Here is a 15,848-nt window from a genome sequence, read left to right on the forward strand (position 1 = left end):
GTTTATTTCTTACTTTATAATTTTTTTTTATTCTTTTCTTTACCCTATGTATATTGTAATGGCACTACTCCCCAACTCAAACACGAGAAACGTTTTTCTCTGTTGAATTGGGTAGTTACGTTAAAAAGAAAACATTTTTATTGTAATTAGTTTTTTTAGTATAACATATTTATGTTTTTTATATAAAAGAAATATATTTTTAAATGAGAAAAACAAAAAAAAACTCACCCGCTCACTGCAGGCGTGTTTTTCGATCAGCAGTCAAACGAGAAATAATCGGACGAACTCTGGTAACTAACAGGACGCTTCAACCTCCCCCCCCCCCTTTTTAATTAGGAACGTTACCGGTAGGGTTGCCTACCTTTAAATAATACCCACAATACAAGCTCAAAATCCCCAGATTGAGGAGAAGAAAATAACAATTTCCCGAAAAATGGGAAATTTTTGAATAATTTAAACAGCATTCAGTCTACTTTTCCTCATTCTGCTAGTTCCATGTATCACTGTCGGACATCAAGGTAGATACCAGTACTCCTTTGTAGACAGCTAGCTTCACTTCTTTGGACAATGTTTGGTTAGCTCCAACTGCATTCAGTCCTTAAAATTCGTCAATTCGTTACTCCTTATAATCCATTTTCTGGCACACATACCACGTTTTTTTACGCTTTTTCATATTCTCAAGTTCGTTCCGTAAAAGGTCCGAAATTATAGGCACGTACGCAGCGATAATTTCACTTGACGCCATCTTGATTTACAATATCGGTTCAAGTTAAACTGAAACGTCTGAATAGAATCTTGTTTAATTTTTGTCGTTCCATAAATCGCTGTGTCTGAATCGGACAATGGAGGTGAGTGGTTTGTTTATGGATTAGAGTATGGCAACACCATCCTTTAGCTGTCAGTGTGACATTTGTGTCAAACAAAGTTATTTGTGCAAAAATAATATAATTTCTCTTCTGTTTTAGAAAAGTTAAATATTAAGCTAAATTATATACAAAATGGCAAACGACGAGAGAAACTTCAGATCTTCTTACTATGAAAAAGTCGGCTGCCGAAGCGTCGAGGAAAAGAAGTCTCTAGAAATATTACTAAAAGAAAAACCATGGGACAAAGTGAAATTAAAACAGTTCGGATTGAGATTTACAATCCCAGCTACATATAGGAATTTGCTATGGAAAGTTCAACTAGGTGGGGAATAGAACGACCCATTTAATATTTTTTATGCATGCAAAAAATCTTCTTACCCACCTAATAATATCATGGGATAATTAAGCCTTTTCATGTTATTTATTAAAGTTGTCGAATTTTGCTTCATGCAAAGGCTCTTTAAAAAAACACCACTTGATTTCAACCTAAATATCTAATGGACACAACTATTTAAGTCGGTGGTTTAAGTGAACATGCACAAAATAGGTTTAAGTTTGGGTTATTTTAATAATTAATGCATATTTCCTAATCTTCAAATCTAAGTTTTATTTTATTTATATACCATCTCCCAAGCATGAATAGTTGTTTCTTGTAGTAATTAAATTGAAACCAAGGGCTATTTATAATTTTTTTGCGTATTAATCGTGAAGCGGAATTCAACGAGTTTATTTGTATTTTTTCAAACAATTATCGGTAAAGTTGCCAAATTCCACTGTACGCTTACAAAAAAATTAAAATAGCATTAAATTTCAACTTACTTACAATTGGAAACAACTATTAAAGTAGGGGGTGCTGGAAGACGTTCACAAAATAGCTTATTAGGTTCTTAGTCAAAATTGTGTCGTCAAGATCAATTGAAGAGCTGAATGCAATAACAACTATGTGCAAGCTGTTTTTGCTCCAATCGCCTTTTTGGTATCTCCAATCTCTTCTTTATCTGCTGTTTAAATATTACTTATGCAGGTTTTGAAAAATGTACACAAAATAGCCCGCTAGATTAGCTAAAACTAGATTTTAAATCGCTATGTCTTCAAAAATAATGTATATATTTGAATGTACATTACAATTTTTCTACTTACTACTCACCATAACCAAGTTATAAAAGTATAGTTAGGACTTTTCCAAATAAATTCGTATACAATATTCATACAGCATCCCTTTTACACTGTTAAAGTAGAACCGGCATAAAAGGAAGATCTACCCTTTCCGCTGTCGAGCACCAGAAGATCCAACCGATAGAACTACCTTTCCGGCACAAAGTGTGTTATGATTTTTTAACAAAATAGCTACCAAAATGAATTATTTTACAATTCTGGAAACTGAAATACTTCCTTTTCGTTATTATCTAACTGACACAAAGTGTTTTTAAAATAAAATGTGCGTAATAAGCGTGTGCCTCTTTTCTGTACATTTACCCAGGTTTGAAGGTTAAATCCCCTCCCCCTGGAGTCCAACAGTGATGTCCTTGCCACTTCAAGCATTTTCCTAAATTGATATAACTCATTTGACATTTCAGGTGTTCTCCCAGTGTACACAGATTCTCATGTATTTGTGACCTCTCAGAGACAGACGCAGTTTAATGACCTCTTTCACGCACTTAAAGTGATGAGAATAGTCGATGACAACACTCCCAAACCACAGTTGTTTATGGCCATGTTCTTTCTAGAGATGGGGCGACTGCACTATGATTTTAATTTGCAGGTTTGTATTTAACTCATTGAGTGCCGCAAGTATCCATCCGCCATGAAAAATTAGTATTTTATCTGTACGCGGCTGCTGTGGCCGATAGGCACATTCCAAACTTTCTTTTCATGAGATTTTGCACTGTAAAAAATCTTGTTAACTTATTAAACTAAATTGGCAACAAAATAAACAATGAGACGAGATACTTGTGGATGGAAGAGGAGTGTACATTTGGAAAAAAATACAGATTTACAATACATGTTACATGCATATTTTGTGAAATAATTAACATTTTTGTTTGAATCAAGCATTAAAAAAAATATATATATATATATATTTATATATATATAAAAAATCATGATTATGAAATTAAAAGACATTCATATTAATGTATTAAGAAGAAAATAATGATTATGGAGGATAAATAGAATATTATAGGATAATTTCTGTGATTTTCAGGTGGAAATAGGGAAGTAGTTTTTTGTTAATAATTTAACAAATATTTTTGATATTGTAATCTGTATTCTTCTTCTAGTTCCCTATCCTATCGGAGGCTTGTTTTAATCAAGGCAAAATATAAAAAAAGTCCACACATTGGAAAGGTTTTTGATTTTTTTCTTTTCAGATGGAAAGTGGAATAGTCCCGATATCGGAGACACTTTTGCAGATGTATGATGATGACATAGATGTTTATTGGCTAGCCAAGGGATTCTATAATTTAGTTCAACAGTTTGGAAAGGATATCCCAAGACTTATTGAATCCACCAAGAATTTATTAGAAAAGGAAGATCAGGATCTTTACAGGTTATTATAACATCATCAATGTAAGTCCAATACTGCATAAAAATCATTTGTAAAAATGTTCAGGAGGGATAAAAACTGTCTAAGGATGTATACGGTCTTGCTACCTTATGTACTACGGGTGGTTCATTGGCAGTATTGACCTATTACAAGTAGTCTACTAGTCTTATGCGTTATTGAACTTACATAGACGATATATTATAAGATAATGTTCTGTTTACCGAAATTCCATCTTTTACTGACCTATAACATTACTAGACAGTAGTGTTTTGAAGTTATCTTAGTTTTTGTATTTTATTGGTCTGTTTTCGGTTGTCATATTTTGTGATTTTCCTATGCTCACGTCAATTTTATCATCAAAGTAGTATTACAGATGACATTTATGTTCAATGCCACTTAGGTTATAATATTAATAAGTTACCTTCTATGCTTTCAGATACTTGAATGAGAAGCATTCATTAGATTCCATTCCCTTGGATAAATGGTTTAGCAGTTGCTTCGCTGGCGTCCTCGATGAATCTGCTTTGGTCAAGTAAGTCTTCATTTGGTTTCTATTTTAGTTTACTTAGAAACACGGTTACTTAGGTTGGGTTGGGTTGTTTCAAACTTCTTCACAATTGATATCCATTGAGTCGACGACTAGTGTCATTTAGAATTTTAGACAATTTTGAACCCGTTTCAATTGAAATTGTGATCTGATAACAAGCACAACAACACAATGTTTATGCTTGGCAGTTGATCGCAAATTCATCAAATAACTGAAACGCACCGAGAATCAGAAAATGAAAAAGGTGAATACTACAATAAAATTGTTTAGAAAATAAATGGAAAACCACTGATTGTAATCTTTTTTCTGTTCTAGAATATGGGATAAAGTGTGTGGAGGATCATCCAATATTCTAGTGTATGTAGCAGTCACATTAATAGTCACGCTAAGAAGAAATCTACTCAAATGTAAAAACTGTGAACAAATCATAAAATGTCTCCAGGATGTAAGTAAACTTCAATTATATAAGAAAAAGGCAATGTTTGTATATTTATGTCCCATAGACTCAAAACTACTCGACAGATTTCGCTGAAAATTTCAAAGTTTGTGCCAGTGTTTTGAATGGTAGAAGAAGACGGGAATGCCCGAGGAATAACAAAATATCTCTGCACTCGAATAAGATACGGAGTCGAATCAAGAGACCGGTCGGTGGCCGAGTTGACATCGAGCTTGGGTCCCACTCGGGCGTAGTGTGTTCAATTCCTCGGCTGGCTAAGTCTTCCATCACAACACAAGCAACATTTTCAGCTTACTGTGGTGGTAGTAGGAGATTTTCAAATATTGTCAGGTTATTAGTAACCCGGGAATGTTTGTCTTTCTTTTAAAAAAAAAAAAAATAAAATCAAAAAAAAAAGTCCATATAATATTTTTAATTGTAATATTAATGTAAACAATATATATAGTGAATGGTGGAAAAAATCAGAGATGCCCGAGGTAGATATTCGCAATAGTGAAGTATTACCGGGTTCGTTAGTATTTAATATAATATTTATAATACACTCTTCCTTTGATAATACTATTAAGAGATTTGAAAAGATTCTGAATACCTTATAAATTCTTCTTGAATCAAAAACATTAAGTTAAAAATCGCCACGCCGGAGACTCAATAGTATATAATTATATGTAATAATATTTGTACTACTAAATATTGGGCTTAGAATTTAATTGGTGTCATTGTATTTGTTTAAGATCCCCGAAGAAACAGAAGAAGTGATAGCTAACAAAGCTGTAGAACTCTGGCAGCATTATGGTTATAATTTGCCTTCTCAAAATGATCTCAGTCAATCCAAGAGCAAGCCAGACATTCACCTGCGTTGAAATTTACGTCACAATAAGATGTTTAATTATATGTTATTTATCAATTGTCATTGAACTTGCAAAGCTGAAGAAATTTTATCATACAAGCTATTTTTAATGTTATGCAGATATTTTTTTATACTGTGCTTGTTAATTGCAAATTTATTTTAAAAATCAACAAAAAACACATTTTGTTTATATGTATAACTACCTATTATTTTTTAATGCATTTTTATTAATAAAATCAATTATAATCATTATTTCTAATTCTTAACCCCTCCAGCGTTTGAGGGTCATATATTACCGATCGTCCATATTTTATAAAAGTATTTTTATATTTTTTCTATCATGCGAAAGTGCATAATTATTTGACGTTAGAAAGAAAAATAATAATTTTTTACACATTGCCTCAAATATTTATAATGGAATCCATTAATAAAATCCTAAAAATAGTCAAAATAAATAATTCATATGTCGCGTCGATATCGTAACAAACTTGAGTTTGAGTTTAAAATAGTTTTTTTTTTTATATGAACGAAATAAAAGTGAAGGCACAGTTTTTTTACAAATTCTTCAAAAAAAAACGAATGTGTTTTTGAAATATCGAGTTCTTTTAATCTTTCTATGATTGGAGTAAAAAATTAAGTACCATCGTTTTTGACATTTTCCACGTTTGATATTAAAATTTTATTATTTAGAAACAGTAATGTTTTTTTAAAATGCATACACCAGAAAGATAATTTTATCTAATTTCTAAAACAGTATTTTTTTACAGAAAATTTTAAATAAGATGCATACAATAAATACACAGAAAACATTGCGAACTGAACAAATGTGATGAAAGTACTGAAGGGTTAAAACTCTTTTTTCATTTAATTTGAATGATATTAGAGCATTATTGCTGTAAGATTGTAAGTACTTCAAGAGTGGAAGGTATTCTCAGCACCGCACTGGCAAAAGACCACTATTCAGAATCCAAACACTGCTTGCCCTTATTATACGTTTGGAAAGGGATTTTCAAGTTTCAAATTGATAAAATATCCGCTGTATCAAAACTTTTGACAACTGCATAATTTTTTCATGGCTTGCTTTACTGAAAAATTATGATCAAATAAAAATAAAACCAACTTTCAACTTTTTTTATACTTTTAGTGATCATGAAAAAAATTCAAATATAAATTATAAAATACAAAAATATAAAATTAGGTTACATTCTCCTCATTAACTTACAGACATACCATTTATCAATTGTAAAAAAAAAAAACAAAATTTTCTGAATGTTGACAAATTATTATGGCATGCTCTGCTATTTTTACTAAAAGATTTTTTTTTCCAGCAAAAATTATAAATCTTTCAATAAATATAATACTATATTATGTTTAATATTTGTTGTGGGAATTTGACTTCAATATTTTAATACAGGTTTTCAAACACACATTATAACACAATAATAGTATGTATATGGGTAAACTGAGAGTGAAATCAAAAAGGTTTTTTTATCTTGTGGTTCCATTCACAAATCAAGCTCAAAAAGGACATCCAAAATGATGTTTGAAACTCCACAATAACGGCTGCTACAGTATTTGTAATAAGGTTCCCTACAAGGGAAGGAAGGATTATTTACTTCTTTTAATACCTCAATAAGATGTTTTTTAATTGTTCTCAGTTCATCGGGTGGATAATAACTGCAAAGAAGCATAAATAAATTTATATGAATAAAAATGTAAATGTTCGTTTGTTCAAAATCTTAAATCTCCACCGATTGCTTGGGAATTTTGACACAACGTTGCATTTAAATACACGTGTGGTTTTATATATCTATATATTATATAGATGTCACCTGTGACAGGTAAAAACTGCGGATTGTTGGAAAAAACTGCACCATCTGTTGGACATAAAAGCAATACACGCTATTGTTATTCTATCTGCACAGATTTAGCCACAGCAATGTGTGGCGTGGTACAGCTAGTTAGATGAAGTTTGCAACAAAGCCCTTATCAAGTTAAATAAAGTTATTTTTATAAAACTATTTGGTTTCTTACCCGCAATAAAAGCTTAAGTTCATCCATAGTTTATCAGTGTATTGTTTCATCAAGTGTAAGGATGTATAGACAGCTGCAGAGGCCATCACAGAAGGCAATATGCGGACAAATCGGCTGCTAAGTAGTGCGCAATCTAACAAGTAGTGGGCGCATTGCGCTATTATCTACAAATCAGAAAAGACAATCACAGACATACTTTCACTAGTATAATAAACAGGGTTACTGAAAACTGCGGGACGGCAGAAAAATGTGACAATTTAAACAGCTCCCCATGGGGACCGAGTTTTTTAAATTTTCCCTGTAAAACTCAACTTCGAAAGTGATTTACTCCAAAGCGAAAGCTGAAATCCAAAACATTTGTATCCACCGAAGAGAATATTTTTCTTACACTCGCATTTGGAAGCTCCAATTTCAGAACATAGTAATGTATCAATGTGCTTGGATCCAAAGCGTATACATCTAATTTGTTTGCTTGAAAAACTTTTTGTTCCATGTTTATGAGTTCACCTGCGGTATATGCACCACCGGTTTGTTTTACCATCCATTTCACCTATGAAGAAAATGTTTTATTTTATTTATTGTAATGCAGAGAAAGCTATTATATTTATACAATACTAAAAAATCATAAAATATATATTCATGTTATCATATTATATTGTCACGTCATATAATTGCCTAACTACATCCACCAATGAAAAACTCTGAAAGTCTATGGAATAAACTTTCAGAGTTTTTCATTGGTGTATAGTATAATAAGTAGGCTCCGTATGAGAATTTTACTGTCTATATATTGGCATATCTATGTTTTTTTAGGACCAATTCGTTTCATACAAAAAGCCCCAAGATATCGACCTAGTGAGTGGTTTATTTATGGAGATTATTCTACCTCATATTCTAAGGAAATTTAATATTCGAATTCATTTTTTGACGCTTCTTCATTTAAGTCGTTTTTTTGTTTTTACCAATAACTTTAATTATGTACTTTCTTCCTAACCTGTAACCATAAAAAATATTGTAAATGGAACTTAACTGGTTTATTTTATATTCAACTTAAATGTAAAATTAAATCAAATGCACAACTGTCTGCTTCCTAAATAAACTTAAATAAAAAATTAACATCAAATAACCTAAAATAATTTGTTCTAATATCAGCGTTGCCACAGTATTGAAATTTTTTTGTTCTATTATTTTTAAATTTCTAGATTATGTTGATGGACTCTTATCTACAATGTAATCTTATCTGTTAGATACTTACATAATAATATACATTAGCTGGAATAGTTTTGAATAGGTTAGGTTAGGTTTTTAATTACGAGTATGTATATAAGTAACTCTTGTTATAATTACCTCCTTTTGATCTACAGAGTGATATTTAATGGATAACCAGAAGGAAGCGAGGGCCACCAGTTGTAATTCATTTAGTTTTATCTCCATTGAATCTATCATGTGATCCATCATCCTTACAGCAGTGTAAACTAAAACATGCTGCACTCTCATGTATGTCTGCAGGAAAATAAAAAGTTATGCGGAGTAACTGGTTCTTGCTACGAATCATTGAAGGATGTAAAATTAGGTTAATATGCAAGTTTATGAAATAAACTCTGAAAGTCTATGGAATAAACTTTCAGAGTTTTTCATTGGTGTATAGTATAATAAGTAGGCTCCGAATGAGAATTTTACTGTCTATATATTGTCATATCTATGTTTTTTTAGGACCAATTTGTTTCATACAAAAAGCCCCAAGATATTGTATCAGAAAATATTGAAATATTTATATCAGTATCCGAAAATAACCCACCTGATGAGTGAACAAGGAAGAATCTGTGGGATTGACAAACTTTCCCAATCCCATCTTGCTCTCTTCCAACAAATCATTTTTTCCATCAACAAATAGTATACATATATGATTAAATTTTAAAACATTTTATGTAGTAAAATCCAAAGAATAAATAAGAACACATGAAATGCGATGGGGCGTGTTTTGTAATCCAAAAGTATGAATATTCTTTGCAATTTCAAATACAGACCTTTGTTTCACCATCACTGTGAAATTTTCATATCAATAAAATGAGATGGTGATATTCAATGTCAGGCAAGCGTAGGAGAGACAGAGCGCATGCCAAATGGGCTATAACCAAAAAGTACTAACTATGGTGATATTATGCCTAATTATGGAGGCAATTGAAATCCACAAAAAGGATGATGTGTGATGGGGTTAAGCTTAACACTTTTTGGTATGTGGTACTTGACGGTTAATTTATTATACTGAAATACCGGTCCTAAAGGATTAACGCACGCAACACTGTATTACTTCTACATACATAAACACACCATTCGCCACAATCTACACAATATCCCACCCTTATGAAGGACACTGTAACGCTTTCCAAAAAAATATCACCATAAGTAAGGAGGATTCCCATTTTCCACTGCTAGCATCAAGAGTGTTATTAGTTTTTCCTATTTTTTTTCTATCTACATGGAAGGCATTACTAGTGTTCTTCTCATTCTATATTTAAAAAAAAACCACTTACCTGCAGTTTTATCAACCAATTTACAACTATTGAACGATTTAAGTCAGTTATTAAAGACTTCTTTAAGAAATTGCACGAGAGCTGGTATTTTGTCTCTTTTTGCAACAGATATTTGACTATACTCTTCAAATAAGTTGATGAATACAATACTTGGTGGAAAACTGAAAGCATAAAAAAATTGTTAATAATCTGGGAAACTTAATTGGAAACTTGGAAAAATTATGCGTATTATAAGTTATTTTGTTATTATAGCAATCAAATGTCGGATTATATTATACATTTTCATATTTTAGCTGACGAGACTATGACACATGTGAAGATTATATTGCTGTTTAATTAATGAATGAATAAATATTAAATTTGAAGTTATTCAATAGTTAAAATAGGATAATGGCCATAAGGGTCGTAATCTCGTCAAATGCATATAATCCGATGTCTAATAATAATTAAATACAAGTCAAGAATTTAATCACTTTTACATATCAACTAAAATGAATAAATACCAAAATTTTCCTGATTATCCAAATAGATAGCCCCCGGTACTTTGTAAAATGATGTAATAAATGAGTCAGCTTTTTGTTGTTTATCAATATATATAAGTGGAGACGGCACATTTCTATTGATGAATAGGGTATTTTGTGTTCCAAATTGTTTATTTTTAAAATTTGTGATCAGAGTGTTGTAATGAAGATTATTGTTTTTAACTATGGCGTTGGAAGTTTCTGGCAATGCTGAATTAACGTTATCTGTATTAAAAGGTTGAGATAGAAAATTCTTCCGTGTTAGCTTAATTGCTTGAAACTCTGGGAGACCATGTGCATTTGCGGGTGTGCTTTCAATTTCTTCACACTTTGGTATTTCTAGAACCATGCATTCCAATTCCTTTGTTGATTTTTGTTTAGATTCTTCTTTATCCTTGGGTTTCTGAGTGTCCTCAGAAAAGTTATAACTCTCATCGAAGAACAGGCTATCGTCTTCAAAGTTAGAAAAACTAAATGAATCATCTTTTAATAAAGGTTCAAATTTTCTTTCCCAAGTTACATATTTGTAATCGGGATTTGTATTGACCTCATCTTCCGAAGCCTTGACAATGTGCAATTGCTTATGTGAGAGTGAAAAAGTTTCCTTGGGATCTTTGAAGGATAGTTCTTCCGGAGGAAACTCAACATTTTTTAATCGTTTAAGCGAGAGTGGTAAAGAATCCCTGGACACATGTTGTTTGATGTGTGGTTCTTTGTTCAATCGTTTGTATGAGAGTAACAAAGAATCCTTGCTTATTGAAACAAGCTTAGAACATTCCCCACTGTGCAATGAAGACCTTTCATTTGATAATAACTCAGCTGGTTCTACGATGTGATGAGCCTTGTGTTTTTCTTTATGCAGTTGATTTTTGTCAGTTTTAAACGTTTCATACCTGAATTCTATGTTGGAAAGAGAATTTTGTGATGGCATATTATTGATGTCTTGCAAAGGAACTCTTCTGACTGACGCACTTTCAACATAATTTTTGTCTTGCTTCGTTCCTTTGATTATATCTTCGTCTCGCTTACTGCTTGAAAATAATTGACTGTAGGTTTGTTTCCCCTTCTTCATTTTATTCTGATCTAAAATATTTTCTTTGTTTGGGTCACTTTTAATATTCGAAAAAGTTTTTAAAATACTATTTTTTTCAGTTTTGATTATTTCCTTTCTATTTGTTTCCATCATAAATAAACAATAACAATTGCAGTTGATATAAAAAAAAAACAATTGTTACAACCACATATTAAATGTCAGTATTTTTATGTCCTATTCGATGAGACGATAGACAATATTTTTTATTGTCACAAAAATAAATATATTCCGTGTAGTAATCTTTTTTATATTACAAAAGCAAAACCTGGATACTGTAAGTTTTTTTTTGTGGTAAGTACTAAAAAATACTGTAATATGAAAATAATGATAATAATGTAATATTCATATAATAATTAATAAATAACATGACATTGCAATAATAAATGAGTTTATTTTGCCTCTATGACAAATTGGCCCATTTAAAATAAAATATTTCATCGCTATAAACTTACCAAGATAGAAATAAAGTTACGAATACACCAATCAATTGAAAATAATGTTTTATTTTTAAATCAGGTACCTACCCGTTTTTTAAATATTTTTTGTCAATTTGGGAGGTAGGTTGTGGGTACTGCCATTTATTGAATAGCCAACACTTCTGCCGTAGGTCTCCCCGAGTGGTTTGCTACGTTTGGTGACTTATCAGGGGGTGCCCGGGTTCATGAGGGGTGAGGTTTGTCTAAGTCTTGACGGTGGATGCGTTTGCCCACCTACTGCGTGGCTGGTTGAATGAGACCTTTTGACTTCTCCTGCCGGACTCTAACAACCCGTCACTCCTGGACACATTGACCACCAGATTCCTACTCACTGGACTCCTCATACCCTTTCTTTCCCAGAACATCCTCTCCTTTCTTTCACTAAAAAGATCCCCAACACAGCATCCCCAAAGATGACATAGGCCCTAAGGGATTTTTTCCCTCGGGGAAAAATCCCTTAGGGCCTATGTCATTTTTCCAGCTGTGTGGAACTAATGTAAAAAACATCAAAACCTTATAGCGCTCCAGGAAAACCAAAAGGGAGTGGGGCTCCCATTCTAACTAACATAAATATTATAAAAGGTGTATTTCGGAATTTGTATCCTGTGAAAAACTATGAAGCCGCGTGTGAACCGGCATTAACGTGTGCGAGGCGGGGCATATTTTTATAGGGCCGCATGTATGTGGTGCGGTAGGCGCTAGGTAGTGATGAACGTGTAAAGTCTTACGACGGAAAAATCCCATTGTAATATTTTCGTAGAAAAAGTTTTACATCCTAAATTAATATTTTGTGCAAACAGCGCTGGAAAAATAATTTAACCTGTTTTTTGCAAGTAGGTACCATAGCATGACTATTTTTAAAATAACTAATTCCAAAAATGTCTATGAATAGTCGCACCTCTTTATTTCTCGCTGTTTGTCTTTGCGTGAAACAAATGGCGATTTCTCGCGGCCGTCAAATGTATTTATAAGCATAATGGCTGATGATTCCTGGTTGCTGCGAGAAGACGGCTATTTGAACATCGATACCAGTACTTCCAGTATTATTTACCATCCAAATTTAAATGTTATATTGTTATCTACCGAATCTGGAGAAGTGCATGTATTGGACGTCAACTCTGGAGTCATTCTTCAGTCAAGTTCTTTATCAGGTGGGATTCAAGGTTATAAATCGCGACAACCTTAAATATTATTCTTTTCCCGTACATCCTTTTCATAAATATTCAAGCTGCTTGGAATTCTTTTATTTAAACATAACAAAAATGTCCCCTTTCTAATGATTTAGTACATGCTCTTTCATAATGTTTTTGTTTTGTGTTCACTTTTTATACAATAATCCGTGTCGTGAAAAGTTTGCAACGTAGTTTTGTACAAAATTTCATTTTTAACAGTTTTTTCAATCAATTCCTCGATTTTTTCTCAGTTGACCCGTGCCCCAATACGTAGACAGACGATTCCCTTCGATACCTAAATCATAATAATTGCGTATATCTGGATGAAAGACTGGATGTGAAACTTTGTAATTCAAATTACCCTGTTCGTAATCTGCATCACATTATGTTGGAATAATCAATGAACGAAGCGCTTTATTTCTGTGTTGTCTACTTGCTTTTACTTACAACTATTTTCGAGTATTTTTTTTCAATAATTTTTATCTAAATTCCGAGCACTCACAAAAGTAATCAGTTAATCGCGATAAATTACATTGTCATACAAATCTAAACAAAACGAATCATTAAAAAATATATTTCAATACTTGTAAAAAGTACAACAATATTTCGCAAATACAATAATATTGTGCAATTTAAAAATATATCTTTGAAGGTATTTGTCATTTTCCGAAATAAGTAGTGTTTTATTTATTCTGTGTCACACTCAAAGGCATTACATTTCATTATTTATTTGGTGAAACAGATGCAAACAAATTTTGTAAAAAAATCACAAAATTTATAGTTCTGGAAAAAAATAATCAAATGCTATTTTTTTCTGTATAAGTTTAGTTGGCCCTGTAAACAATATCTTCTATCGTTTACGAAATATCATGGTACAAAATCTAAGCAAACGTATCTGAACAATTTTTCCTTTGTTTGATAGAAATAGTCACACTGTATTATATTATATGACTCAGATCTAGCTTCATTCGATTGTTGATAAAAATATAAACCTTATGTTATATATTAAAAATATCTTAAATTCCCGCCACATCAGTATTAGTGAAATATAACAACAAGTATTTATTGTATTTGATCAGAATTGTTTTATTATATAAATAATACTAGCTGAGGTGTTCCTGGCGTTGCTCGGGGTTTGTTAATGATTTGGAGTAAAGTTTGAGGTTGTGAACTCTAGGATAGACATGGACTCTTCTCTACTTAATATGCATGTATTTTATATATAAACCTTCCGGAAGAAATTCTCTAAATGATTGTGAAAACTTATTGAAATCCGTTGCGTAGTTTAGAAGAACTAAGCTCACAAACTTTATTTTATACTATTTAGAGATTACTGCCAAAAGTAAGTAGGTCCAATGTTTTTATGAAACTGTGATGTCTGTATCTTGGTAAAATTTTACCAACCTAATTGCATAAATGATTTTGACTTACATACTCATCAATACCTACAATATTGCAATGTTTAGCTAGATAATAAAATATGGTATCTGTGAAAAAATGTGATTATTTGAAAGTAATTACAGTTTCAAAGATTTTGAATTTTGATACTGAAAATATTCTCAAAACATGATAATGTAATACATATCTAGATAAGGTCTGTAGTAAAGTATTCGTTACATGTGTTGTTATGAGAAAGAGATTATAAAGAAGCTTTTATGAGAAAGAGGAGGAGATTATAAAGGAGCTATCAGCGGCCAACGGGCAATTTTTGTAACAATTAAAACATTTGTTAACATACATAAGTTGACCGAAATACATGGCAGAATTTTTTTGTTTACTAATAAATTCCTTTTTTTCAATTGATTTCTAACACTGGTTGTGTTTGTATTCCAGGCGAAGGAAATGGCCCGATTGGAATACAATACTTGCCCGGTTCTGATCGAATAGTGTTTTGGGATGGCAATGGTTTGGGAGTACGCTCTGACTACAATGGAGTACTCCTCCTTCACACGGTATTGCAACAACCACTTAAACCATCGAACCCGGACCAGATAGTAAAGATTGAACTGTTTCTCTCGGAAGTAAGTTTCTGTTATTTATTTATGTTGTAATATTATTTGATTAGATACACCGTACTTATCAATTTAAAAAGGTTTGAGTCTTTCAAACTCGCATTTGATGACCATTAAATTGTCAATCAGTGATTCTTTGACATTGAACGGTCCCTTTAAAACGCTGATTCTTAGTTTATTTCAGCTTTTGAATATATTGCTATGATTTTTATTAAGCTTGACAGCTGTTAATTTGATCAAAATTTTCTTCATTTTCCCCATCTCATTCCCCTCCCCATTACATTCAGCCCCAATTGGAGATGCCATGGTCTCACAGGCTCCAGACCGTTGGGAGCGGTTGCGACTCTTGTGTGGTATTCACATTAAAATAAATGAAGCCCAAAAAGTCATGAAAATTATTCTCAATATCCCCGAAAGAACTCACTCAACCTCACTTAAGAATAATATTAATAAAACATGTTACAAGTAAAGAGACATTCTATGTTACAGTAGTTTAACAGGATAGCTTTTTTTATTAATAGTAGTGGCTATTAACTACTGTTGAAATAAATAAACTTGACTCCAATTTCATATGTTAAGATGTGTAGTGCCAACTACATTCTTCTGTATTTACTTAGATTTGCTTGATATTTGTGGTGCTAATATTACAAAAAATACCATTATTGATGTTGTAGCTGAAAACGATTTTTTTTTCGAAAATTCGATTTTTTGTATTAAAATTTTCAGAATATTTTAGTTTGGCTG

At 31.9% G+C, this 15,848-nt stretch overlaps 3 protein-coding genes across 6 annotated transcripts in view; 2 read left to right on the forward strand and 1 right to left on the reverse strand.

Annotated features, from left to right (window-relative positions):
- Positions 1–909: 909 nt before the first annotated feature.
- Positions 910–5,478, forward strand: TBC1d7 (TBC1 domain family member 7). Its single transcript, XM_089640721.1, has 6 exons — positions 910–1,188; positions 2,444–2,628; positions 3,236–3,414; positions 3,848–3,943; positions 4,274–4,403; positions 5,147–5,478. The coding sequence occupies exons 1-6, from the start codon at positions 999–1,001 to the stop codon at positions 5,273–5,275; spliced, it is 909 nt and encodes a 302-aa protein (XP_089496847.1). The 5' UTR covers positions 910–998; the 3' UTR covers positions 5,276–5,478.
- Positions 5,479–6,767: 1,289 nt separating this feature from the next.
- Positions 6,768–12,285, reverse strand: LOC149416992 (G2/mitotic-specific cyclin-B-like). Its single transcript, XM_089641357.1, has 7 exons — positions 12,159–12,285; positions 10,334–10,561; positions 9,831–9,991; positions 8,644–8,799; positions 7,685–7,846; positions 7,297–7,460; positions 6,768–6,939 (listed from the first exon to the last, which is right to left on the reverse strand). The coding sequence occupies exons 1-7, from the start codon at positions 12,283–12,285 to the stop codon at positions 6,768–6,770; spliced, it is 1,170 nt and encodes a 389-aa protein (XP_089497483.1).
- Positions 12,286–12,846: 561 nt separating this feature from the next.
- Positions 12,847–15,848, forward strand: part of Bruce (BIR repeat containing ubiquitin-conjugating enzyme) — a 71,538-nt gene continuing 68,536 nt past the window's right edge. For all 4 annotated transcript variants that reach the window (XM_089641123.1, XM_089641125.1, XM_089641126.1 and 1 more), the window contains exons 1-2: positions 12,847–13,071; positions 14,926–15,113. In XM_089641123.1, coding sequence (XP_089497249.1) covers positions 12,897–13,071; positions 14,926–15,113 — 363 coding nt within the window. In that variant the 5' untranslated portion in view covers positions 12,847–12,896. The remainder of the gene's footprint in view (positions 13,072–14,925; positions 15,114–15,848) is intronic.

Source organism: Hesperophylax consimilis, chromosome 16 (assembly GCF_061612785.1).
Source record: "Hesperophylax consimilis isolate HC1 chromosome 16, BYU_Hcon_1.0, whole genome shotgun sequence".
Taxonomy (NCBI): Eukaryota; Metazoa; Arthropoda; class Insecta; order Trichoptera; family Limnephilidae; genus Hesperophylax; species Hesperophylax consimilis.

Excerpts from the sequence above, each read along its gene's own strand:
- TBC1d7 (XM_089640721.1), top strand. The coding sequence starts at position 999 with ATGGCAAACGACGAGAGAAACTTCAGATCTTCTTACTATGAAAAAGTC. Across the intron at positions 3,944-4,273 it reads GATGAATCTGCTTTGGTCAA|AATATGGGATAAAGTGTGTG; the intron begins GTAAGTCTTCAT and ends TTTCTGTTCTAG. Across the intron at positions 4,404-5,146 it reads TCATAAAATGTCTCCAGGAT|ATCCCCGAAGAAACAGAAGA; the intron begins GTAAGTAAACTT and ends TATTTGTTTAAG.
- LOC149416992 (XM_089641357.1), bottom strand. The coding sequence starts at position 12,285 with ATGTTCTGGGAAAGAAAGGGTATGAGGAGTCCAGTGAGTAGGAATCTG. Across the intron at positions 8,800-9,830 it reads ATTGGTTGATAAAACTGCAG|ACATACATGAGAGTGCAGCA; the intron begins GTAAGTGGTTTT and ends ATTTTCCTGCAG. Across the intron at positions 7,461-7,684 it reads TGGAGCTTCCAAATGCGAGT|ATAATAGCGCAATGCGCCCA; the intron begins GTAAGAAAAATA and ends TCTGATTTGTAG.